This window comes from Mesoplodon mirus (genome assembly GCF_964341445.2).
Source record: "Mesoplodon mirus genome assembly, chromosome: 2".
Taxonomy (NCBI): Eukaryota; Metazoa; Chordata; class Mammalia; order Artiodactyla; family Ziphiidae; genus Mesoplodon; species Mesoplodon mirus.
Genome location: NC_138977.1, coordinates 88,614,269 through 88,641,902, shown reverse-complemented (window position 1 = coordinate 88,641,902; position 27,634 = coordinate 88,614,269). Strand labels below are relative to the sequence as shown.

Genomic DNA, 27,634 nt, shown 5'->3' with positions numbered 1-27,634 from the left:
GAGAGTTTGTCCAAAGTTTCAGGGCTAGTAAGTAATGATGGGATTTAAACCCAGGTGGTCAGGCTGTAGAATCTGTACTTTTAACCACAGCACTTAAAATAGAAATGTGGAAAAGGATGGGGCAACACTGAAAGAATGAACACTCTACTTTGGGCTGATAACTCTCAGCATTTTTGTAGCTCATTGTGATGTAGCTTGACAGTATTTAGTCTTACTGAATTCTATTTTCTGTGCTTTTAAAAAATGCGTAATAGGGCCTCCCTGGTGGCGCAGTGGTTGAGAGTCCGCCTGCCGATGCAGGGGATGCGGGTTCGTGCCCCGGTCTGGGAGGATCCCATGTGCCGCGGAGCGGCTGGGCCCGTGGGCCATGGCCGCTGGGCCTGCGCGTCCGGAGCCTGTGCTCCGCAACGGGAGAGGCCACAACAGTGAGAGGCCCGCATACCGCAAAAAGAAAAAAAAAAAAAATGCGTAATAGAGGACCAACTGTGAGTTGAGAGTTGGTTAGTTTCCAGAGATGCTTGAAAACAAATGGTCTAGTCAGTTTAGGCTTTTAAAGACAGGTCCATTAGGCTTGTTGTCTTTGTCTTTCTCTCGAAAATATAGTTCAGGGACATTAGCTGCACCAACTACCGTATATCATGTGTTATCTTTCTATTCTGCCAACTTGCTTTGATATGGAGAGTTTAAGAGCAAGGAAACTGCTTTTTTTTTTTTAAGGAAGTTGTTTTCCAAGGCAGTGTTTCCTGAAAAAGTTGGTGTTTAAAGAATATTTTAGAGTAAACAGATATTATTAGCACTTTCACCACTATGGTTAGGTGAAAAAGTTAAAGGAAAGATTATTAATAAGGCTAGTCATTACAAACAAAATGTTAAGAACAACTGTTGAAATATTTCATACGATAAGGAACTCCCTTTAAGTGATATAACTGAGGAGTTGGCATTTGCTCAAAGTGTGTTGACAGGGCTGGATGCTGACTTATAGGGTCAGTGTGATAAGTAAATTGACTTTATGGGTCTTATACATTCATTATAGCCATGTTAGTGGAAATAACACGTTATGTGCAATATCTCTATGCCAAAATTAGCAAAGAAGAGAGCAAATAATAAGTGAAAAATAAAATTATATCTAATTAGTAAATTTTTCTGTATGAATAAAATACACATTATATAGCGAACAAATCTATTGCATACATTTATTTTGATCTAGGATGAATTCTAAATCATTTTGAAAATCATAAACAATTAAATGAAGTCTTTCATTTCACCTACTGCATTTAATATTTATTCATAATCACACAGTTTGGGGAGTGTGTTACCTGCACCACATGGTCATGATTTAGCTTTTACACTCCACCGTTTTACTTAGAATCCTGTTGACCTTAGTTAGCTAGAAAACAGCTGCTTTTCTATTTTGATTTGTAGTTAACGTTTTCCAAGTGTCAAGCACATGTAGAGAAATTTTTTCTGTAGACTGATATTAAACATTTTATTTATATTTCTTTTTTTTTTTTAATGGTCCATGGGCTGTTCGGAAAAGTGAGAGCCAAGTAGAGCATTCACTGTAAATGCTTTTAGGAAAAAAAAATCTCCCTTGGGTATTTCTATGATGGATCAATATCACATTCATTTATTTTAGTGGCATACTCAACCAGAGTGCTATATTCTGGAAACATTCTGTTGTCTATTTTGACTGAGTTAAAAATACATGATCTCTTTCAAAGTTTTCAGATTTTCTGCCTAAAGCTAAAGCTAGGGGATTCCCAATGATCGTAGGTTGGACTCTTTATTTTGTCCATGAATAAATACCTTGAGAAAGTGACCAGTTGATAATCTTAGTTTAATGCCTATTTCTTATAATCAAATTTATAGCTTCTGGTCGAAGATGAAGATAATATAGTTTCTTCTTTTAGTTTTGCTGGAATTGGAGTTTTACTTTTTTTGGGGGGGTTTCTACGAGTCTTGGGAAATATTTGAGCCCTATTATTTTTATTATCTGTTGTGTGTAGTTCATTGAAATTTAGTGCCAAATGTGGAGAAACAGAAGGCCACAGGTAAGCTGGCACTGTTGTCCTTTGTGGCAGGTAGAAAGATAGGGAGAGCTTGTGTCCTGGGTACTGAGGAGCCTAAAATGATGTGTGAAATTGAGACACTGAGAAAGCAGGAAGGAAACACTGTAAGATTTGCCACATTTTATTTGTGGTGAGTCCCAGGTGAGGTAGAATTGCCCTAAATTCTTTGGGCACTAGGAAACCTGGATGGGAGACTCAATTTCTAAACCTTTAGCTCTTGAGAAGCAATAGCCACCTCACAGGGTTATGTGATCTACGACAGAAGAGAAACTACTGATTGTCTCGAGAAGTGGGTGTTCTTGCTGGCCATCATTTTCTCTTTGCGTTTGGGGAAGCAGCTCTAGAGTTTCCCTAATGCATTTTTTAAAATAAATATTTCTAGACAATTCTCTGGCAGTCCAGTGGTTAGGACTCTGCACCCTTACTGCAGGGGGCACGGGTTTGATCCCTGGTTGGGGAACTAAGATCCTGCAAGCCATGCAGTGCAGCCAAAAATAATAAATAAAAATAAAATAAGGGGCTTCCCTGGTGGTGCAGTGGTTGAGAATCCGCCTGCCAATGCAGGGGACACGGGTTCGAGCCCTGGTCTGGGAAGATAAGATCCCACATGCCGTGGAGCAGCTGGGCCCGCGAGCCACAAGTACTGAGCCTGCGCGTCTGGAGCCTGTGCTCCGCAACAAGAGAGGCCGCGATAGTGAGAGGCCCACGCACCGCGATGAAGAGTGGCCCCCGCTTGCCGCAATTAGAGAAAGCCCTCGCACAGAAACGAAGACCCAATGCAGCCAAAAATAAATAAATAAATAAATAAATATTTTTTAAAAATTAAAATAAAATAAAGTAAAATAAATACTTCTAGTAATGTTTTAAAATATCTTTTTTTGGTCTTTCAGGAACATTGAAAAAAGCCTATTTTAAATCAAACGGGAGTGAACCTTTGGTCACTGATGGTGAAGTCCATGTGTATGATGTTATTCTTACAAGTACAACTCATAACGAGAGCACCGGGACATCTACTGCCAATCCCACCCAACACATTCCAGCCTGGACTATGCATGCTTCTCTCCCAGGGGACCAAAATCAGAGGAGCACAGGTAAGTCTGAAGGTGGTAAATAGCTGTGCCCTTTAATGTCTGTGGAACCCACAGGTAGATTTTTAAGTGTGGCAACTGATGCTCTTAATCACAATCACTTACTGGTCATACAGGAAAAGCTCTGCTCCCTTATCTAGCAAGCATAGCCAAGTGCCCTGTTCCTAAACATGAAATGCCCTCAGCTCAGCCATCCAGATAGGGACTGGAGTAAGAAATAAAAAGGTACCAATGCCATTCAGTGTTTCTGATACATAAAAATTTGTGCTGCTTGCCCCAGTATGACAGTGTTGATTTTACGGTGGTTCTGTTTTTTAAGTTTTACGTTACTTATTTTGAGATGGTTAAATTAATAAGTAAACTAAGTTACTTATTTTGTTATTGGTGCCTTGTGGCAGGTATCCTAATTCCATGGTTTTTCGAGGTAATTTCGCTGTAAGCATCTTTGCCTTAGACATCTTTGCTGTAAGCATTTCTGCCTCATAATTAATTGGTTGTAAGGCAGTTTTATCGTGAAAGATAAAAAATGAAAAATGAAAGAGGGACATTTAAAAAGACATAATGGGGCTTCCCTGGTGGTGCAGTGGTTAAGAGTCTGCCTGCCGATGCAGGGGACATGGGTTCGTGCCCCGGTCTGGGAAGATCCCACATGCTGCGGAGCGGCTGGGCCCGTGAGCCATGGCCACTGAGCCTGCGCGTCCAGAGCCTGTGCTCCACAACGGGAGAGGCCACAACAGTGAGAGGCCCACATACCACAAAAAAAAAAAAAAAAAAAAAAAAAAAAAAAGACATTGCTAAATACAAAATTTTAAAATATGTTTAAAATGTGTGTAGATTCATGGTGACACTGCACAAATAACTGATTTTATTTTGTGAGTTGTACCTTTGTCTTCCAAGTCTTCTGTTTATAGTATTTTTTATACACTTTTTTTTGGCTTGTTGATTTGTCTCCTCGTTCAGCATTGCACTTTTTCTTTTTTGCTAAAATTTGTTCCTTTGTTAAGAGAGGTGTTAGTTTCCAAATATTAGGATGCATATTTGTAACTGAGTTCTGTATTGCGCTGTGAAAGCCTTCTCCACTGGTGTTTGTTCCTCGCATACTGCCGCATGTCCGTTGATAGACTTTCCAAAGTTCTATGGGAAATGTAGGTTCAACTCTGTGCCTCTGAGGCCCTCAGCCTCTTTCTCCTCCAGTGCAGTGTTTCAAGATAAGAAACCAACACAAAGCAAATAGTCTTCTGTCAGCTCAATAAAGCCATCAATAATGTCTCTAACTGGAAAAAATGATAACACATTTCAACCCGTTGAAACCAAACTGTCAACCAGGTAGTTTACCTTTCATTGCAAAATTGCCTTACAGTCATAACTATGTGGTGAAAATGTTTGCAGTGAGATGATTACAGTGAGAAGTGAGAAGACCAGGCATGCAGTTCTATAATCGAATGCCAAGGGATTTGACAGGAGCTATATCCCTTCATTTGCTTTCGAGGTGTCTATGTGTTCTTTCTCATTTCCTGGTTTTATTGGCTATGCAATTTATTTTACTTGTTGGTGACTGACAGATAATCACACCTTGAGGAAAATGGCATGGCCAAAACTTCTATTTGAGGACAAATGGAGGTATTTGTCAGTTATTCCAGAAAAAGAGCTTGCAGAGAGAGAGAGAAGACAGAAAGTGTGGAGGTGGGTCCAATTAGATGGCAACAGATGATATGCTCCAGAATGTGACTCTGTCCCTCAATACACCTCCAATTTTTTTTAGTAAAGTTACTAACCTTTCAGAATGCTAGTGGGAGTGGATTAGTGTGGAAAGTCACCTAGTCAGTGCTGATAAATCATAATCAGAGCACACTCGCTGTTAAGAGCTTTCTCTGCAGTTGTCTTGAGTCTTACTTTCTACTTCCTAAAACAAGGTTATGTGACTGAAAATTACACAAAACCCATTCATCCCTGATCACTTTCTTGTTTGTTGCTCCCTCCTTCCTGAAAACCTCCAAAGGGAAATCACATTTTAGGTCTAGGACAGAATATTTATTTTCATTCTGAGCCAGGAAGGGAAGGATTAAGCTGACTCTTAAACTATCATAGTATGTTTGCCAGTATCTGAAGAAATGCAGGATTATTCTCTCTCTCTAGCCCCAAAGAGTCAGAATGTTTGGCTTCCGTTGTTTCACGGAGCACCAATAGATATTAACTGTTTCTTATGCTTAAGAGTTCACCAGTGATTTATACAGATTCATATTCATTACCTGACGGTAATACTACAAACCCAAATTATGCTAAGTAAAATTTGTTTTCCTCATGAGTTTAATTTTGAAGTTTTTAATATTTCGGTCATGTCTTAAGCACTTCATTCTTCTTTTTTTTTTTAACATCTTTATTGGAGTATAATTGCTTTACATTGGGGTGTTAGTTTCTGCTTTATTACAGGCACTTCATTATTCTCAGGGCAGTGTTTTTCAACAAAAGGGCAGAAGTAATTTAAGCAAAAACTCAGTCCAGTTAATGTGGTTGCAATTACAGCAATTGTTATTTTCTTTTACAAGGTGGATTTGTCTCTATTTTGAAAGTTCTGTCATTTGTTAAGATTCAAATAGATGTGACAAACACATACCCTGAAGAGTAAAGAAACATATGGTCCTTGTTTGGAAGTTTGATGGGAGTCTGTTTGACTCATTTTCTCTTCCTATGGGTGGAACATTGCCTGAGAATATGAACGTAATTTGACATGTAAAGGAAACCCAGATGAAATTAGAATGATTAAATGTAGAAAGGTCAAAACCTTTGAAAATGTGTCATTCTGTCTTGTTAATGTACTTGACAGTTAGCCTTGAGCTTTACTGTCACCACATAGACCCTCAATAGACTGTCTGTAATAACTAAAATTATTTATTGTAAGGAATTTGATAGTTTTTCATACATTTCAGTAATACTGCTAGTCTGTGAGTATAGAGCTTTTGATAGTTTTCAGGGCAAGTTTGAATATTTTCTTTGTGGTCCTTATTATTATTTTTTTAAATTTTATTGAAGTATAGTTGATTTACAATGTAATGTTAATTTCTTCTGTACAGCAAAGCGATTCAGTTATATATATTATATATATATATATATATATATATATATATATATATATATATATATTCTTTTTCATATTCTTTTCCATTATGGTTTATCACAGGATATTGAATATAGTTCCCTGTGCTACACAGTAAGACCTTGTTGTTTATCTCTCTGTGGCCCTTATAATTAGCTGACAAGGTATGCAGGACAGGTATACACACCATTTTTCAAGGTATGAAATTGAGGCTTAGGGAAATTAAGTTGATGTATCCAGTGTCACTTATTTACTAATTGGTAGCCATGGAATTGGGATTCAGGTCTTGGGACTCCTAGACCAGCGTTCTTTCAAGTATTTCATGCTTCCTTATTTAATTTCATTGCTTTCTTTTCAGTAGCAGCAGCATTTCTGAGCAAATTTTAAGCTCCAGGAGAGTAATGTATTTTGTTTACTGCTTTATAGACAGCGTTCAACAAAATATTTGTTGAATGAATAAATAAATGAACTACAGTCATTTCAAAAATTTAATATCTGACCTTTTTATTGGTGATGCCAAATCACCCTTCTCACTTGATATTTATTTAACCAATTTTACTTAAAGTATAATTTAATGCCTTGTTTCTCTACTAACACCTAGAAGAGAATTTACTTTTATTCCTTTTTAAAAAAAATTATAATTCTCTAATTAAAGTGTCATTCTAAATTTCTGGCACATGTAAAAGCTTTTTGAGTCCACTCTAGTCCAAAAATACAGTGGCGAGACATTCTGTCCCTCTCAATATCCTGGGTAGAAAACCAAGGGGAGAACTCCTGGAAAAAAGTACCAGGAAATAGCCTTTCCTTAAGACATTTCCTTTTGGGGGTCATCAATATTATGCCACAGCATAGAATACTGCAGTTTGTAAAGTTTTAGCCAGATGCTTGCTAGGTTACACTGTGTGGCAGAACTTTGTAAATGTGAAATAGGCTTTATGTGACATCTGTTACATCTGGAGTTTCATTAGTTACATTTTTTTTTTTTTTTTTTTTTTTTGCGGTATGCGGGCCTCACTGTTGTGGCCCCTGCCGTTGCGGAGCACAGGCTCCGGACACGCAGGCTCAGTGGCCATGGCTCACGGTCCCAGCCGCCCTGTGGCATGTGGGATCTTCCCGGACTGGGGCATGAACCCATGTCCCCTGCATCGGCAGGCGGACTCTCAACCACTGCGCCACCAGGGAAGCCATCATTAGTTACATTTTGAAAACCAGTTGTAATATGGAAAGGAAAAAGGCCCATAGTTAGCTTTCATGCTGTATTTCAGCAAGGGATTTTCCTAGGTTGCATTCTGTGTTTAGATTTTTATTTTCATCTTTTCTTCTTATATATTTTATAAATATTTAAGCATAAATTGAATTTTAAGGAGAGGGAAAAACTCTTTGACCAACCAAGAGCTTTTGGGTTAAAAATATTATGGCACTAAATAAAATAGCCTAGAAACTCTAATCAGGAATTAAAGTGGAGTGAGAGTGGGCTAATGTGCTGAAAGCGTAAAGTGTTTTGTTCTCTTATTGTGCTCTTTGATGACCAGCTCCTAAATCTTCTATATCAGATGAAAACACATCATACCTCTCATTCACTTACAGAAAGCTTTTTGAGGTATAATCCACATACCATTAAATTTGACCTCTAATACATATAATTCAGTATTTTTAAAATGTATTCACAGAGTTGTGCAACTATCACCACTATCTAATATTAGAACATTTTCATCACTGCAAAAAGAAATGCTATATCCATTGTTCCTCATTTCCCCTCTCCCTCAGCCTGTGTCCAAAACTAATCTACTTTCAGTCTCTATAGATTTGCCCATTCTGAACATTTCATATAAAATGTTCATATGAACATTTTCATATAAAAAGTCACAATAAATGTGTGGCTTTTGTGACTGGCTTTTCATATTTTTCTTGGATATAGGCACAGCCCTGGCCTTCTAGTATCCCAGGGAATATGTCAGAGCTTTTCAAAGGCCTCTTCAGACATCTCATTCCCTAGTTTTTCCTTTTAAGTGTTTTGGTCAGCCTCTTATTTACAACAGGTATCCTTGCCTCAGGTAACTGTGATGTTAAACAATTGCCACAGATTGTTTTCAACACGTACCCTGGGGATAGAACTTTTTGCAAAGAGAAAGCTCTGAGTCAGATCAAGTAAAGACAAGTACTGAGAATGGATCCTTTCTGGGGAGCTTCTAGACAAGTTGAATGGTGATAATTCTCTGGGATGGCTTTTTGGGGAGCTTCAGACCCATTCTTCCCCCTAGGTTGCTGGTTTTTATAGATGCCATGGCTGCAAGCTCATTGGTTTTCAAGGCTCCTGTAGAACTGAGGAGAGGGTGATGGGAATATGGCAAGTTAAAATGTTACAAAGTGGGACTTACCTGGTGGCACAGTGGTTAAGAATCTGCCTGCCAATGCAGGGGACACGGGTTCTATCCCTGGTCCAGGAAGATCCCACATGTTGTGGAGCAGCTAAGCCCCATGCGCCACAACTACTGAGCCTTCGCTCTAGAACCCGTGAGCCACAGCTGCTGAGCCCGCGTGCCACAGCTACTGAAGCCCGCGTGCCTAGAGTCTGTGCTCTGCAACAAGAGAAGCCACAGCAATGAGAAGCCCGTGCACTGCAACGAAGAGTAGCCCCCGCTCACCACAACTAGAGAAGGCCCGCGCACAGCAACGAAGACCCAACGTAGCCAAAAAAAAAAAAACAAAAACGAAAACAAAAAACGTTACAAAGCTCATAGTTCTCACTGTGATTCAGCCATTTTTCTTGAACAAATGTTCCTCTGCTGCAAGCCTTTGGTTAAATTCCAAAGTTCTGAAAAATCTGATTTTGATATTTTTTTCCCAGTGTTTTTACTGTTTCTATGGAGGAGCAGATTTTTGGAGGGTCTTACTGTGCCATTTTGGAAGTATTTCCTACCCCTCAATCAGTTTTACCTTCCTTATCTACTCTACTGCTTCTTTTTCATTTCCTCCAACATTGGGAATTGGTTTTTCTTCTTTCTGTAATGAATAAATATGATCATATTATATATATTATTTTAAAATGGAAGACTTTATCCCCTTTTTTTGCATAAATCACTTCAATTCTTCTTCCTTTTGCATCATATTACCTTATTTCTGACCACAGTTAACCCATCTTAACGACCTGGTGTGTATGATTTTATAGTTTTCTCCATGCTCATAAATCATATATAAACATATATACACAAATTTTATACAGAATGACATACACATAGAGGTGTTTTTGTCATTTTTGTTTTTCAAAAAATGAGATCACATTTATTGCGTACAGTTTTCTACATAATGTTTTTCTCACTCAAGAATACTTCATGTAAATATCTCTAAGACAATGATTTAGCTCTAATTCATTATTACAGTGATTGAATAGCATTCCATACTCTCATTATACCATAATTTATTTCAACCATTCTTCTAACAATTCTTCACCTTATATTTAATTTTTTTCCTCAATGAACTATACAGTCTCTGAAGATAAAATGACTTGGATTGACAGTGAAACTGTCTAAATATCAGTGATTTATTAGCACTGATAACTCTGTACCAAAATGCCCCGAACACATACTCCAGATTTGCTGCATGTAGAAAGCTTGTACACCAATCAGAAACCTTAAGCTTATTCTTTCTTCCTAGTTTTCTGCTTTTAACACAGTATTTCTTTTAGTTTGTAAGTGAGTTCTGCAAGAATACGAAGCTAAGAGGATCAGAGCAAGGCCTGAAGTTTTACTTGGGTTACTATTCATCAGGAAACTATCCAAGGATGGAATATGGGGAGAGGGGCTCTAATTAGACATCTGAAATCAGATAAAGTCCCTTTTCCTTTTTCCCTGACATTTTCTAATCCTGTCTGGAGTGGAATCCTGGATGTCTTAATTATATTCTTAAGTCAGTTATGCTGTTCTCAGATTCATGTACCCAACTCTCTACATCACTGACTGCAGATTATTTTGCGGTTTGGAGGGGGAATCTGTGCTTATATGTGTGAATGACATCATTCCTATGTTGTTTTTTGGACAGTATTTCTTCACCTGGGGGCTGAGGGACCTCAGATTTTTTCTGGGGGACCCAAGAATTCTCTATAAGAACTTCTTAAATGTATGCTTTCATTTCAATGATAATAAAAAATAATGCACTACTCTTTTTTTTTACAACTTTATTGGAGTATAATTGCTTCACATTGGTGTGTTAGTTTCTGCTTTATAACAAAGTGAATCAGTTATACATATACATCTGTTCCCATAACCCTTCACTGTTGCGTCTCCCTCCCTCCCACCCCTCCAGGCAGTCACAAAGCACTGAGCTGATCTCCCTGTGGTATGCAGCTGCTTCCCACTAGCTATCTATTTTACGTTTGGTAGTGTATATATGTCCGTGCCTCTCTCTCGCTTTTTCACAGCTTACCCTTCCCCCTCCCCATATCCTCAAGTCCATTCTAAAGTAGGTCTGTGTCTTTATTCCTGTTTTACCCCTAAGTTCTTCATGACATTTTTTTTTCTTAAATTCCATATATATGTGTTAGCATACGGTATTTGTCTTTCTCCTTCTGACTTACTTCACTCTGTATGACAGACTCTAGGTCTGTCCACCTCATTACAAATAGCTCAATTTTGTTCCTTTTTATGGCTGAATAATATTCCATTGTATATATGTGCCACATCTTCTTTATCCATTCATCTGATGATGGACACTTAGGTTGTTTCCATCTCCGGGCTATTGTAAATAGAGCTGCAATGAACATTTTGGTACATGACTCTTTTTGAATTATGGTTTTCTCAGGGTATACGCCCAGTAGTGGGATTTCTGGGTCATATGGTAGTTCTATTTGTAGTTTTTTAAGGAACCTCCATACTGTTCTCCATAGTGGCTGTACCAATTCACATTCCCACCAGCAGTGCAAGAGTGTTCCCTTTACTCCACACCCTCTCCAGCATTTATTGTTTATAGATTTTTTTTTTTTTTTTTTTTTTTTTTCTTTTTGCGGTACGCGGGCCTCTCACTGTTGTGGCCTCTCCCGTTGCGGAGCACAGGCTCCGGACGCGCAGGCCCAGCGGCCATGGCTCACGGGCCCAGCCGCTCCGCGGCATATGGGATCCTCCCAGACCGGGGCACGAACCCGTGTCCCCTGCATCGGCAGGCGGACTCTCAACCGCTGCGCCACCAGGGAGGCCCTGTTTATAGATTTTTTGATAATGGCCATTCTGACTGGTATGAGATGATATCTCATTGTAGTTTTGATTTGCATTTCTCTAATGATTAATGATGTTGAGCATTCTTTCATGTGTTTGTTGGCAGTCTGTATATCTTCTTTGGAGAAATGTCTATTTAGGTCTTCTGCCCATTTTTGGATTGGGTTGTTTGTTTTTTTGTTATTGAGCTGCATGAGCTGCTTATAAATTTTGGAGATTAATCCTTTGTCAGTTGCTTCATTTGCAAATATTTTCTCCCATTCTGAGGGTTGTCTTTTGGTCTTGTTTATGGTTTTCTTTGCTGTGCAAAATCTTTTAAGTTTCATTGGGTCCCATTTGTTTATTTTTGTTTTTATTTCCATTACTCTAGGAGGTGGGTCAAAAAGGACCTTGCTGTGATTTATGTCATAGAGTGTTCTGCCTATGTTTTCCTCTAAGAGTTTGATAGTTTCTGGCCTTACATTTAGGTCTTTAATCCATTTTGAGCTTATTTTTGTGTATGGTGTTAGGGAGTGATCTAATCTCATACTTTTACATGTCCCTATCCAGTTTTCCCAGCACCACTTATTGAAGAGACTGTCCTTTCTCCACTGTACATTCCTGCCTCCTTTATCAAAGATACGGTGGCCATATGTGCGTGGGTTTATCTCTGGGCTTTCTATCCTGTTCCATTGATCTGTCTTTCTGTTTTTGTGCCAGTACCATACTGTCTTGATTACTGTAGCTTTGTAGTATAGTCTGAAGTCAGGGAGCCTGATTCCTCCAGCTCCGTTTTTCTTTCTCAAGATTGCTTTGGCTATTCGGGGGTCTTTTGTGTTTCCATACAAATTGTGAAATTTTTTGTTCTGGTTCTGTGAAAAATGCCAGTGGTAGTTTGATAGGGATTGCATTGAATCTGTAGATTGCTTTGGGTAGTAGAGTCATTTTCACAATGTTGATTCTTCCAATCCAAGAGCATGGTATATCTCTCCATCTATTTGTATCATCTTTAATTTCTTTCATTGGTGTCTTATAATTTTCTGCATACAGGTCTTTTGTCTCCTTAGGTAGGTTTATTCCTAGATATTTTATTCTTTTTATTGCAATGGTAAATGGGAGTGTTTTCTTGATTTCACTTTCAGATTTTTCATCATTAGTGTATAGGAATGCCAGAGATATCTGTTCATTAATTTTGTATCCTGCTACTTTACCAAATTCATTGATTAGCTCTAGTAGTTTTCTGGTAGCATCTTTAGGATTCTCTATGTATAGTATCATGTCATCTGCAAACAGTGACAGCTTTACTTCTTCTTTTCCAATTTGGATTCCTTTTATTTCCTTGTCTTCTCTGATTGCTGTGGCTAAAACTTCCAAATCTATGTTGAATAAGAGTGATGTACACCTACTCTTGATAACCTGGATAACCATCTTATAACAAGTATTGAGATAAAATTTTGGTGCCTGTATTTGTGTTTCTATTTATGATAAAGTTGCTGCTAAGCTGTATTTCTTAGACATTTGCTAGCCATCAAGAAAGGAACAGAGGCAGATTTGATAGTCTTCTCAATTGCAGAACTAAAGTATGTACTGGCATGTTGTACAAAGGCCACCTTTGTGGCAGTTAAAATAGAGAAAAACAGACTTACTCAGCGGGGATACACGGTAGCATAAGCTTCCTAAATACAGGAGAACTTGTGCTTCAGGAGTTAGCACCATATTCATGGTGTCTTAGCAGAACACTGTTAATATTAATTCATTAATGTAATTAATTTAAATCTTATTAGATTTGTAGTTTCATTTATGTTTAATTTATACATACTGATTTCATTGTGTGTTAGACCTATAGGTATAAAGGGGTTTATGTTTAATTTTATGTATACCTGCATAATTTCTTCCTGTGAAAAAGCCTGTATGATTGATTCTTCAACTTGTGGAATACTGCTTTAGGGTAACTGAGTCCTAGCTGTTTGTGTCATATCCTCAGGAAAAACAGTGATGCTCTATAGCAGAGCTTCTTAGCTTTTTTGTGCCAAGTACTGCTTTGACAAACTGGTAAAGCTTATAGGTGCCTTCTCAGAATAATGTTTTAGTGTTAAAACAAATTACACAGAATCAAAAAGAAAGGCAGTTTTATTAAAATCTAGTTATCAAAATATTGGAAATATAAATTCATGTTATAGTAATACATGTATTTATTTATTAACATATTAAATAATGATATCAGCCTAGGTCAATGCCTGTAATTTTATAATATGGATGAGCATACATAATATTTTGAAATGTCTGTAATAACTCTGTTGATATGAAAATAGCTATGATTACTAAATAGGTTTTCTGATTGTTGCCTACATTGATAAGCATTTAAGTATGCATTGATAAGCATTTAAGTATGCTAAATTTCAATTGGAGGTTAATGGAAGTAGAGATGCTATTTTTCTCCCATCCAATTTCTTCATAGACAGCAATTTTCTTTTAATTGAAGTATAGTTGATTTACAGTATTGTGTTAGTTTCAGTTATACAGCAAAGTGATTTGGTTATATATATATATATATATGCATATATATATTATTTTTAAATTCTTTTCCACTATAATTTATTATAAGATATTGAATATAGTTCCTTGTGCTATACAGTAAATTCTTGTTGTTTATCTATTTTATATATGGTAGTGTGCATCTGTTAATCCTATACTCCCAATTTATCCCCCCCACCTCTTCTCCTTTGGTAACCGTAAGCTTCTTTTCTATGTCTGTGAGTCTGTTTCTGTTTTGTAAATAAATTCATTTGTACTATTTTTTAGATTCCACATATAAGTGATATCATATACTGTTGTCTTTGTCTGACTTACTTCACTTAGTATGATAATCTCTAGGTCCATCCATGTTGCTGCAAATGACATTATTTCATTCTTTTTCATGTCTGAGTAATATTCCATTGTATGTATATGTATATACATATATACTTACAGATATGTATATATACACATATATATATATACACCACATCTTCTTTATTCACTCATCTGTAAATGGACACTTAGGTTGCTTCCATATCTTGGCTATTGTAAATAATGCTGCTATGAACATTGGGGTGCATATATCTTTTTGAATTAGAGCGTTCATCTTTTTTGGATATATGCCCAGGAGTGGGATTGACAGCAAAAATTTTATGTATAAGCCAATTGAGGTCTTTGGATTATAATTAAGGACACATGCTTTAGAGGAAACGGGTGGGTTTTTTTTTCTTTTGTTTTCTTTTTGGTAACTGGGAGAGTCTGAGGACTGCCTAAACTACTTCATTAGGAATTTGCTACTCCAAAATTTACTGTAGTCATGACCCTGGACACCATCCCTTATGTGCTCTGCTGGCCACCAGTGTTAGACTCCAAGGTTCAAGTATAGTTGGTTGCCTTCTCTATATGCTAAATCATATTCTTTCGGCTTAAAGAACAGTTATGAGATTTAGACGTGGGCTCTGGCTAATATCAATATCTAAGCAAGAACAAGTGAAGCATTTAAATAATCGTTGCCTGCTTATCTGGTTGGCATGGTAGCATTCTAATAAAGATCTGCATAATTCTTGGGAGAGGGAGAAAGGAAATTTTAATGTAGGTATGGAGTCCCTCTTTCTCTTTTTTTCTGCCCACTCTCCTTTTCTTCTTCCTTGTTGCATCTGTAGATGACTCTGTTCCTGGGATGTATTGGGTTCCTCCCAGAGAGAGTGAACTCAATCATTTGCAGAGCTAGGCTTTTGAAAGGGATAATGGAGCAGTACCTGGTTTGCTCTCCTTTAGCTTCAGTCCCATTCCTCCCATTGCAAAGATTTTTGGGCAAGATTTCCAGACCCCTTCTCCAAAATGAATCCCGTGGTACACCACAGGTGACATCTGCCCCCAAAGGTAATGTGCCTATAATACATTATTATAGCAAACAGGGGTCAGAGTTAAATTGTCACATCAAAAAGGTTTTTGGCTCAAACTTTTCTTCTCCAGATTCATTATCACAGGTTCCTCTTGAGGAAGAACAGCCCCATACACTTGATCCATGTACAGAGAAAAAAAAAAACAGTAGCAGATAACAGCATTACAGAAACAGTCCTGATCAAATTCAAGGACAAAAATGATCTTTTTAAAAAAATTTTATTTTATTTTTATTTTTGGCTGCGTTGGGTCTTTGTTGCTGTGCGCAGGCTTTTCTCTAGTTGTGGTGAGCAGGGGCTACTCTTCGTTGCGGTGCACAGGCTCCTCATTTGGTGGCTTCTCTTGTTGTGGAGCGCGGGCTCTAGGCGCGTGGGCTTCAGTAGTTGTGGCTCATGGGCCCTAGAGCACAGGCTCAGTAGCTGTGGCGCATGGGCTTAGTTGCTCCGCAGCATGTGGGATCTTCCCGGACCAGGGCTCGAACCCTGTCCCCTGCATTGGCAGGCAGATTCTTAACCACTGCACCACCAGGGAAGCTCCTAAAATGATCTTTTAAAAGCCGGATTCTCACATAAAATTTTTTAAAAATGTGTAATTTACTTTAGTCTGTGGTTCTGAAAGAAAACCGACACTGTATATATTCTTTTGCCTGAATCTTTCAATTTGCTATCGCAGGCTTTTGGTCTTTGTACAATTTTGTGCTGAGAGCAAGAAACCCATCAGCGGGAATCTGTGTGCTGTTACTTGTGTCTTTGGAGAATGTGCCTTTCCACTTACTTGTAGTTGGAACGAGTATGGTAATGACTTTTCCAAGCCAAAAGCTTTGCAACAGTTCACATTTGATGCAAACTATTCCTTGTCTCTTAGTGTTAACGTATTTTATTCTTCTTTTTTGCTGCTCTGCATCATTAACCTAATACTTACATGTGGTGTTTGAATTGATTAGACTCACAGTACTTGCTTATGATTATATTAATTGGTGTAAACTCACTCTGGCATCTATGTACCCTTCCAAGTTTTGTGAGACATCTCGATTTCTGAGAGGCTAGGTTAATATTCTAAGAAGCACCATTCGCTCCTAAGCAGCTACTTATTGGGTGCCAAGCTCTGGGGTTTGGCTCTGTAGACTATAATGGTGGGTCAGTTAGAAGTCCTGTCCTCAAGTAGTCAATTGTCTAGTAACTGCCTTGAGACATGAATGTATTATTTATAACTTGAGAAATTCTGTAAGAGAGGTTCAGAGCCTGAAGGAAACATGATTCATTTCAATTCTCAATTCTTTAAAAGACAAGATTGCTAATTCATACTATTTCTAGTCTATAATAAATATATCATTTTTGTAAACATCATCAAGTTTTATTTACAGTTATAAAAGTTTTATTTTAAAGGTCTGTCTTAGAGTTTCCATTTTTAATCAGATTATACTGTTTAATTCTTAGATTTAAAAACTTATTCATAATATAATTGTCTTAGATAAGTTGAGCAGAGCCTTTTGTTTTCAATTTTATGGGAAGGCCCACCATGCTTTTATAGGTACTAATGAGAATCTTATCACCTCAGGAAGTGGGAGTTCTGGAATTCTACAATTCTCTCCTTGAAATTACTTTCCAATTCTTCCATTGTTTATTAAGTAATCAAAGGCAGAGTTTGGTTCTGCTGTGGTTATATGTTTACAGATGTGCACTGGACAAAGGCCTTTAGGATATACATTTCAGGAGACTGATTTATGATGATCTGATGGCTATTAAGCCACAGTAACTATGTTACCATATTATGTGTCCTTGAAAGTCAACAAAAAATAGAAAAAATAATATGGGAGGGTTGCCATGGGAGAGAAATGAAGACCTTAAATCAAGAGTCTTTGCTTATTCTAGAGTTTGGGGGTTGGCCAAGTGGTCATTTTCCAGCCAGTCACGAGAGGCAGTAAGGCAGGTAATATGTGGGGACACATCTAGCACCATCAGTGTTCAAGTAGGGCCCCGTCACCCCTTCCTTCTTTCCTATTTCTCCCTTTTGGAATGGGAATGTCTCTCCTATGCCTGTCCCCCGTTTTGTTTTAGAATCACATTTGTCTTGTTTCACAGGTTCACAGCTGAAGGGGAATTTTGCCTCAGGATGAACCATACCTTGAGTCTCAGCCATATACGGTTTAGATGACATTTAGATGAGACTTTGGACTTTAGACTTTGATGCTGAAATGATTTAAGACTTTTTTTTTTTTTTTTTTTTTTTTTTCGGTATGCGGGCCTCTCACTGTTGTGGCCTCTCCCACTGTGGAGCACAGGTTCTGGACGCGCAGGCTCAGCGGCCATGGCTCACGGGCCCAGCCGCTCCACGGCATGTGGGATCTTCCCGGACCGGGGCACAAACCCGTGTCCCCTGCATTGGCAGGCGGACTCTCAACCACTGCGCCACCAGGGAAGCCCGATTTAAGACTTTCTGAGCTGTTGGGATGGAATGAATATATTTTACATGTGAGAAGGACAGTGAATTTTGGGGGCCAGGGTTAGAATATTATCAATTGAATGTTCGTATCCCTCCAATATTCATATGTTGAAGCCCTGGCCCTTAATGTACTGTTGTCCATTTTTATGTCTTCTCTGGAAAAATGTTTATTCAAGTCCTCTGCCTATTTTAAAATTGCATTATTTAGGGTTTTTTGCTGCTGAGTTGTGTGAGTTCCTTATATATTTTGACTATTAACCCCTTATCAGATACATGATTTGCAGATATGTTCTCCTATTCCATAAGTTGTCTTTTCAAGCTTTTTAGTTTGATATAGTTCCACTTGTTTGTTTAGCTGTTGTTGCCTGTACTTTTGGCATCTTATTCAAAAAATCTTTGCCGAGATCAGTGTCAAGGAGCTTTTTTCCTATGTTTTCTTCTAGGGGTTTTATGGTTTCAAGTCTTATATTTAAATCTTTAATCAATTTCAAGCTTCCATTAAGTAGACATTATTATATTGGGGTTGTTATTTTGAAGCTCTTGTTTGCATATTATAGGAGAAAGCAAATAAGTATTTATATTCATCTTTTCAGGAACCAACATTTTCAACATAAGAAAAAAAAGGTACAAATATAAAAACAAATAAATTAAAACCCTATAATCTTAATTTTGAATTGGTAATATCGGTATAAACTCAGTATTTTTTCCTCCTTTAAAAATACATACCAGTTTGTCTCTGTTCACCAAAAGAGCCTGGAAGAAGTGACAACCCATGAGCAGGGAACACATTTGATGCCCAGTTCTTGAAGAATTCTATTAAACTTATTAACTTAAGCAGTTTATATCTTGATGTCTATCATTCTGAGGTCATAATGAAATATGGTTGCCCTTTTCATATGCAGGCCCAGTTATTCCTTCATTTCAGGAAAAAAGATTTATAACATCTTTCAAGATTTTTCTCTTCCACTTTTGGGTTCTTGGATTCAGAGGAACATTTTTTTGTTAACTTGCTGTCTTCCTTATACATATATCTTCTTAATTGTGCTCATAATGATTATCCTAAGTTTCTTTAATTTTTATCATTTCTAAATATTTTTAGTGTTAATATTTTTAGTGTTATAGCCTCATTTTCTTTTATTCCAATGTTTTTTTCTTTTGTCTTTGAGTTCTTGTTTGGTTAAACTCATTTTCTTGTTGCTTTCTTATAATATATAAAATTTTTAAAGGTTTGTGTTTTTTGTTTCTGGGTTATGATTTCTTTCCTATGGGTTGTGTTTTTTTTAAATATCTTTATTGAAGTATCATTGCTGTAAAATGGTGTGTTAGTTCCTGCTTTATAACAAAGTGAATCAGCTATACATATATCCCCATATCTCCTCCCTCTTGCGTCTCCCTCCCACCCTCCCTATCCCAACCCTCTAGGTGATCACAAAGCACTGAGCTGATCTCCCTGTGCTATGCAGCTGCTTCTCACTAGCTATCTATTTTACATTTGGTAGTGTTTATAAGTCCATACCACTCTTTCCTATGGGTTTTTAATCAGTCTTTTGTTCTTCTTCCCCCCTTCCTCTTAATCCATCATATGCTGGAAAAATGTACAACCGTTAAAAATGATGTTGTGGAAGAATACATACTGATATGTAGAAATATTCAAGACCTATTAGTGAGTGAATAAGCAGGCTACTAAATAATATGTACATTGAATATGTACAGTGCATTGTAATGTTAAATATATTCATGTTATGTTAAGTATATATGATATATAGTATGAAAGAAAAAAAGACTAGTGAAATAAGTCAAATTTATTGTGTGCCAAGTATTGTACTATATACCTTACATGAACACCTCATTAAGTAGATACTGTTAATACCCCCATGGTACAGTAAAGAAATTAATGTTGAGAGAGTTTAAATATCATCTGTAAAGGCAGTGAGTAAGGAAGCTGGAAGTTGTGTTTAGGTCGTTTGACTTCAGTAATGATATATATCCAAATGTTTACAGTGGTTATTTCTGAGTAATAGTACTATAGATAACTTTTTATATTCTTCTTTGCACTACTCTGTATTTCCCACATCTTTCACCTTTCACAAGCACCTATGGCCTTGTAATAATATAAATAGCTATTAAAGATTCTAAACAATACTGTGTACAGACTGAATAATGATATCACCATTATAATTGTTTAAAAATAAATTTCCACTTCTGCTTACCTCATTTCACAACTAAATTACATAAGCAGTTTTGCATATCTTATAATAATATAAAATCTTAATTAAGATTTACATAGGATATGTAGGCAACGAATATATAGTTTAAAATTCTGAAATCAGAATAATTCAATAATGTAATTTAACTTAAATTATATCATTTTCTCTCTTATTTCCTTTGTGCATCCAAGATGTAGGGTTTCTTTCTTTCTTTTTTCAAATTTCAAAATTTGGAGGATACTCTTATTTTTCTCTGTGTTTTTGAGGAAGTGAGGCAGTAAGCCCTAGGTTTCTGGTTTCTATAAGAATAAATAGATACTGTAGCCAGTGGTACTCAACATCCAAAATTTTGAGGCAATTTAAGGAAGTGTTTAAACAAAGAAGGCTCTTACACCCTTTTCAAATATTATGAAAGATTTCAAGTATACATAATATAATAATCACCATAATCTCTTGCATCCTGCTCCTTCCTTCTGGGTTAAATTCTCTCCTTAATTAAATATACTCCTTGGAAGTTCTTTCAGTGGAGGCTATTCCAGTTTTTATTTGTCTAAAATTATCCTTATTTCACCCTCAATACTGTTGTTTAACTAGGTACAGAATTCTAGACTGACAATTTTTTTTCACTCATCAACTTAAAGAATTTATTTCACATTTTTCTGGACTCTTATGATGCTATCAGAAACTTTAATGCAAATTTAATTTTTGTTTCCTTGTAGACAACTTGGATTTCATCTTTGGATGCTTTAAAAATTATTATTTTTTGCCTTTCTGGTTTCACTGTAAGGGATATATTGTAGATTTCTTTCTTTTTTTTAATTGAAGTATAGTTAATTTATAACGTGTTAGTTTCAGGTGTACAGCAGAGTGATTCAGTTCTCTCTCTCTCTCTCTCTCTCTCTCTCTCTATATATATATATATATATATATATACACATATGATGTTTACTCTTTTTCACATTCTTTTCCATCATAGGTTATTATAAGATATTAAATATCATTCCCTGTGCTATACAGTAGTCCTTGTTGTTTATCTGTTTTATATATAGTAGTGTGTATATGTTAATCTCAAACTCTTAATTTATCTCTTTCCCTCCCACCCCTGCTATCCCCTTTGGTAGCCATAAGTTTTCTATGTCTGTGAGTCTATTTCTGTTTTGTAAATAAGTTCATTTATATCAATTTTTAAAGATTCTACATAGAAGTGATATATGATGTTTGGATTTCTCTGTCTGACTTACTTCACTTAATATGATAATCTCTAGGTCCATCTATGTTGCTGCAGATGGCATTATTTCATCCTTTTCAGTGGCTGAGTAATACTCCATTGTATATATGTGGGCCACATCTTCTTTTACCGTTCATCTTTTGATAGACACTTAGGTTGTGTCCATGTCTTGGCTATTGTACATGGTGCTGCTATGAACATTGGGGTGCATGTACCTTTTTGAATTAGAGTTTTTTCTGGATATATGCCCAGGAGTGGCATTGCTGGATCATATGGCAACTCTGTTTTTAGTTTTTTAAGGAACATCCATACTGTTCTCCATAGTGGCTATATCAGTTTACATTCCCACGAACAGTATAGGAGGGTTCCCTTTTCTCCACACTCCCTCCAGAATTTATTATTGTAGATATCTTTTTATATATCTTGTTTAGAAGGTGTGCTTCTTGAATCTGAGGATTCAGGTCTTTCTTCAGTTTGGGAGAGTTCTCAGCTATTAATCCTATGACTATATCCTCACTCCTGATTTTCTATTCTCTCTTTCTGGATCTCTAATTACTCTTATGTTGAACATTCTCATCCATCCTCTATAAATCTGTGTGCTGAATTCTGGTGTATTTTCTCAGATTTATTTTTTAATTCTCTAGTTCTCTCTTCAGCAGTATCTAATATTCTATTTTAATCTATTCACTGAGTTTTAAATTATAATGTTCAGCTTTGTGCAGTGGCAGTATCATAGCCAATGAGGTTTATCTAAGGCACGATTATTGCTAATTAAATTATAATGTTCATACATATTCTTCATTTCTAGAGGTTCTATTTGGTTTCTTTTTGAATCTTCTAGTTCTTTATTTATAGTGTGTCATTTTTTTTCAAATGGTTTTAATTACTACCTTTTTGTCTTTAGTTGTTTTATTCATACTTATTTTATAGCCTCTGTCAGACTGTTCAATTGTCTGAAGTTCTCAGACTTCAATTATTGCTGCTGGTTGTGACTAATGATTATTATTATTCCTTCCCCTAGTGAATTGTTTTCTGTTTATTTTATAACTTTAGATTATAAACTTTTTTGGATTCAGGGCATGTCACTTAGGACAATTTTGTGTTTGGTTTGACCAGTCACCCCAAGGTGTCACTGTCCCAGGGCCAATTTTTATGTTAATTTTTGGCTTGGGGGATTCTTGGATCATATGTGTTGTTGTAAATTCAAACCCATGGGAGGACCAGAGCTGTAGTGAGAAGTGCCCAAAGAAAGATTTTTGTCAAATCAGAGTCTAGGCAGAGTCAGACAAACTCCCTCATCATATGGCTGAGCTAGTTGAGTTCCTACTTTTTGTGTGTGTGTGTGGCGGGGGGGGGGGGCTCGGTTCCTATTTGTACTTCCTATGGATTCAAAGCCTCATCTCTTTGTTGAGACTGATGACTTCCTCCAAGACAGGGCCATTACAATATCTGCTCATGAAATGTTCACCCATGTGCTCTTCATTCCTATGATGTCATCTCACATACTCACTGCTCTTGTTTTCAGTTCACTGTTGCATTTCTGCAATCTTGAGATTTCCTTTTCTTTATGGAGAGTTCAGCTGTTTACGTAAAAACATTTGTTTTATTTTACCAAAAATTTCTGGAGGTTTATAATGGGTGGGCTTTCAGATTACTTAGTTAACAATATTTCAGTATCTTTTCTTTAAAAAAAATCATTTTACACAGAAATTTTTAATCACACACAAAAGTAGAGAGACTAGTACAATGAATGCACATGTGCCCTCTTTCACCTTATCAACATATTATCAATTTTCTCAGGATCTTTTATAAGGTATTTTTTTTCTAGTGCCATTTGTAGTAGAGTTTAAACTTGCTCCCATAATTGAGAGTTGGGCTGCTCTCTGTAATGTTTGCACAAAGGAATTTTGACTAGTTTGTAATTTGACTAGTTTGTAACTAGTTTGTAATTAAAATACTGTACTTTATGGTTTTAGGAAAATCACCTAGAGAAAGCAAAGTCTTTATAGGCCAATATGTTAAACCCTATATTAAATATTTAATTCATTATTATTAAAATTCATAATAAAAAATTTCTCAATTATAGGAAAAAATTATAGTGTCTCCAGAAACAGAATTGATTCAACATTGCCCCCTTGTGTCAGGTATTTCTTGCCTTCCATTTCACCCTTCAGATCTCCACCTCTCTAGGTTCACATTATATTTGCCCCATTTGAATCTGGGGCAGCCTTACTGATTTTGACTCTGCTTCTTTGCTATTCCAACTCTGTACATTCATTTCCGTGTTTAAACTTCCCATGTTTCTCTTTTTTGGCTTAATTATCCCAGAGCCCTCTATTCCAGTTATTTTCATTTCCATCCTAACATGAAAAAGGCAGGGAGTGGAGATGTTTCAGAATTTACATTTTTCAAGGCCAGGTTTCACACACAGTCCTATTTTTTTTTTTATCATCTGACAAATGTATAGATATTATCTACTATAGTTGGTAACACTTAGGAAGAAACTAGTCCAAAATTTCTTGTTAATATCTTCTTGATAAAGAAAATCTTTAATGCCCAACAAATGTCTTCAGCTTTAATCTGACCAAATTCCCCTAATCGATCCATAGTGAAGATATAATATAGTCATTAATGTTTTTTTTGAGAAACTCTTTATGTATCAAGGACTCAAAATGACCGACTTGTGATGGATTAGCCTTGCTCTGTACACTATAATTTAGAAGCAGGTATAAGGCAGCAAATATTTCAGCACAATAGTTGGAACACTGGCACTAGACCATGATTTCCGTCCTTGCTAACCTTGGGAGAGAAGTGGCTACTTAGAAGGGCAGGGCATGGGCCCCTCACCAGTCGCGAGTGTGGGCAGTTTCCCTGGAGAAATGTGTGACTCTGCAAGTTGGAGTTGAAACGCAGTGTGCAGACACATCTGGTTTCCCAGGAAGAGGCACTGCTTTTATGCAATGCTTGAATGTGTGGACACAGCCAGGGTTGCTTGTGTGTTTGGTTATCTCTGCCTCTGACATGTTCAAGTCATATACAAAAACAGAAGTCCTCAGACTGAATCAGAGGCCCCAACGCTCGTAAACTGATCACCTTTAGTTCTTACCAAAAGTTATAGAGAGATCCTGGGCCTGCTGCTCAAATGTCCCTATGTGGAGAGCTATAGAGGTTCCTGGAGGGAGGACTCTTCTCTGATGATCAGCCGGCTTCCTAAGCATGCCGACCTGTGCCATTGCACAGAGCCCTGAGCATAGACGGACTCCATACTCTGTTTAATGTTATGCTGTCACCTTGTTGAAATTATTAGCAATAATATAAATATAAATATTATGAATGATATAAATAAATAAAATAATATAAAAATAATTTTTGACCAAGGGACCCCACATTTTCATTTTATCCTGGGTATGCTCAAATTATGCAGCCTGTTCTACTCCTGGGTTTTTACTGTGATGGGGCCAACTTCATTCTCCTATCTGCCCTTGAACTAAGCACAGTGCCAGGCAATGCCATGAGCTGATTGTCATTGGCCAGTCAGGACCCACACCTGGAGCTGGGGGTAGGGAAAGGCCTCCCAAACTTCATGGCTGCTATTTAGTTAAGGATGGGAAGGTAATGCTGAGGATATAACTAATAAGAACCATTCCACTCCTCCCTCCCTTTTTTTTGTTGAGTGGTTGCTCATGTTTTGCTTTCTAATATTACATTGCCTTGTCTTAAGATAAAAGGTATATTTATTAAAAAGAAATAGTATGTCATATGCATTCCAAAAAATAGTACTAGAAATTTATTTCAAACATTTCCTTTTGAGGGAATTCCCTGGCAGTCCAGTGATTAGGACTCTGTGCTTCCACTGCAAGGGGCACGGGTTCTATCCCTGGTTGGGGAACTAAGATCCCGCATGCCATGGGTGTGGCCAAAAAAAAAATTTCCTTTTGAGTATGTAGAACACACCCTCCTTTACGATCTTATTCCCTGTAAAATCTTCCTTGGTAAATTCAGAGAATAAAAAGGTAAATATCAGCTCAACTTGAGGCTGACTTGTTACAGATTTTAAATTTAGTGTATTCTGGGTTAAAAAGGGTTATCTGAGTGAGCATTTTATAAATCTATTAAGAATCACAGTACCTAGCTGGTTTAATATAGACCTTAGTATGCAGGTTTGCCCTGTCATTTATTCTTCTGTTACTTAAGTTTTGACTGTTACTAAACCTGAAATGAGATTCCCAATAAAACTACACAGGGTGGGAAATCCACTGATATCTCATTACGTTTTTGAACAGCGAAGTTTAAAACTACCCACAAGTGAGGTAATGATTTTTACAATAAACTCTGACATCAATGAACATGATGTGTCACTAAGTAATTTCTTATACTCTCATCATTATAGAATTTATTTGTACAGTTCTTGATACTAAAAAACAAATAATTTTCATATGTATTAAAGTACAATTTGGCTAAATAAATAAAATGTGGTCTAATTTCAAGTTCTTATTTTTAATTTCACAGCACCAAGCCAAGTGCCTTTATTTAATAGAGACTTAAATATTTTCTCAATGAATAACTAATGTTTTTAAACAATGAGTGTTTTTTAAAATAATACCCAGCACTATTTTATTTTACAAGTAAGCCAAACCAATTGATGAAACCTTGAATTTTGATCCTATATATATAGGAAGAGGGCAGAATGAAAGCTTAAAGTCTCTGTCTCAGTTTTCCTACTTACATAACATAGATACAAATCTCTCTCCCGTCTAGTTCACAGTTTCTGTGAATCACAAATGAGATAATAATAATAGCAAACACTTTTATAATTTATCATATGTGCTAATGATAGGCATTTGTAAATACCATTTAATCCTGACACTAACCCCATAACACAGATATTTTTATCTTCATTTTACAGATGAGGAAACTGATAAACAGAGAATTTCAGTAGCTTGTCAAAGGCCACATAAATAGAGACAAATAAAGGAGAATTTGAATCAGACTGTGGAACCATCATACTGAGTATGGGAAAGGTGTTTTACAAACTTGAAAGCACCATATAAATTTGAATTATTTTTATTATTCAACCATTCATAATCCTAAGATAGATAATTATATGGGGACACAATCTAGTTCTTTTAAAATTAATGAAAAATGACTGGTAGATAGAGATGTGACAGCTGAAATGTTACATCTTACTTAGTTCTATGGAATGTGAATAATCAATTTACAATAAAATATAGGCCTCTCACTGTGTCAAAGCATTGAATTTGTTGAATGAATGAGTTCCATCAAGTTATGAGCATTTAGCTACCATTTAAGCAACTTAGAATCAGGTAGTATGGATGTGTGTATGAATGACAGGAGAGAATGATACACACACACACACACACACACACATATATCGACTGTGAAAGCTTGAAGATTGGCAAAAGACTTCACCAAGAGGCTTGAGGATGCATTAAAAATGTTAGGTCTGGAATAAATGTAGTTGTGTAGAGAACATTAAACCGTAAACCTCATGCTTCTCCTGGCAAGAGTAGCTAGTTCTTACTTAAGTCTGATAATTTACACAGCGTTATCCTTGGTACTCACTTTTTTGTGTGAGTGTAAATTAGGAAGACATTGGCTTACCTATGCCTTGATTATGTCTATAAAGACTTTTTACAAATGTTACAGATGACTCATTAAGAAAGTGTGCCTTACTTTTGTCTCTTTGATTTTCTCTTATGAGAAACAAAATAGTTAATATGTTCGGATTCACAGATGTTTAGAGTTAGTTAAAAAGCCAGGATCTTCATAGAGAGGTCCTGTCTCTAACTTTCTGTTTCTTCTTATCCTATTGTAACCCCTTTGCAGATCTCCCAAGGTACACGATATCCTTTTAAATTGGTTTGTCCCAGAAATCCTTCTCGTAAAATGTTACTTTTCGTGTGAGTTATCTAGACTAGAGAATGACCTTCATTGTTTCACTCTGCTGATGTAGTCCTGACCTGGGTGGACTTCATAATGCAGCCAGGAATAGACACTAAGCATTCCCAATCCAATTTGTCCCTCAGTGAGGACAGGTAACCTGTTTTTAACAGCAGATTCAGTGTTTTCTTTGAGAAGGTTTAGTGCTTACTAATCATGGGGAAGCAGCTCTATTGCTTGAATCCAAAGAGATTCATCTAAATATTTTACAAAGAATGAAGTAAGTGTACAATGTTTAAAATTAATGGTATCTTGACAGAATGATACAGTAGACAGGAACAGATTATGGGATCAGCATGACTTGATTTTAATTTCAACTCTACAACTTAACATCTATGTAACATTGAATACTTTCTCACCCTCACTGAATCTGTCTCAATATCTGTAAAATGTGAATAAAAACAGCTTTTACATAGGCTTGTGGGAAGGTTAGATAAA

The 27,634-nt window shown here is 36.6% G+C and overlaps 1 protein-coding gene across 2 annotated transcripts in view; it reads left to right on the top strand.

Moving 5' to 3' along the window:
• The window catches only part of CORIN (corin, serine peptidase), a 229,245-nt gene that overhangs the window by 9,590 nt on the left and 192,021 nt on the right, over window positions 1-27,634 (top strand). Inside the window, exon 2 of one of the 2 annotated variants that reach the window (XM_082638500.1) lies at window positions 2,960-3,160. In XM_082638500.1, the coding sequence (XP_082494626.1) occupies window positions 2,960-3,160 (201 nt within the window). Of the gene's footprint in view, window positions 1-2,338; window positions 3,161-27,634 lie in introns of those variants that run through there. The other variant, XM_082638499.1, reaches the window with a different exon arrangement.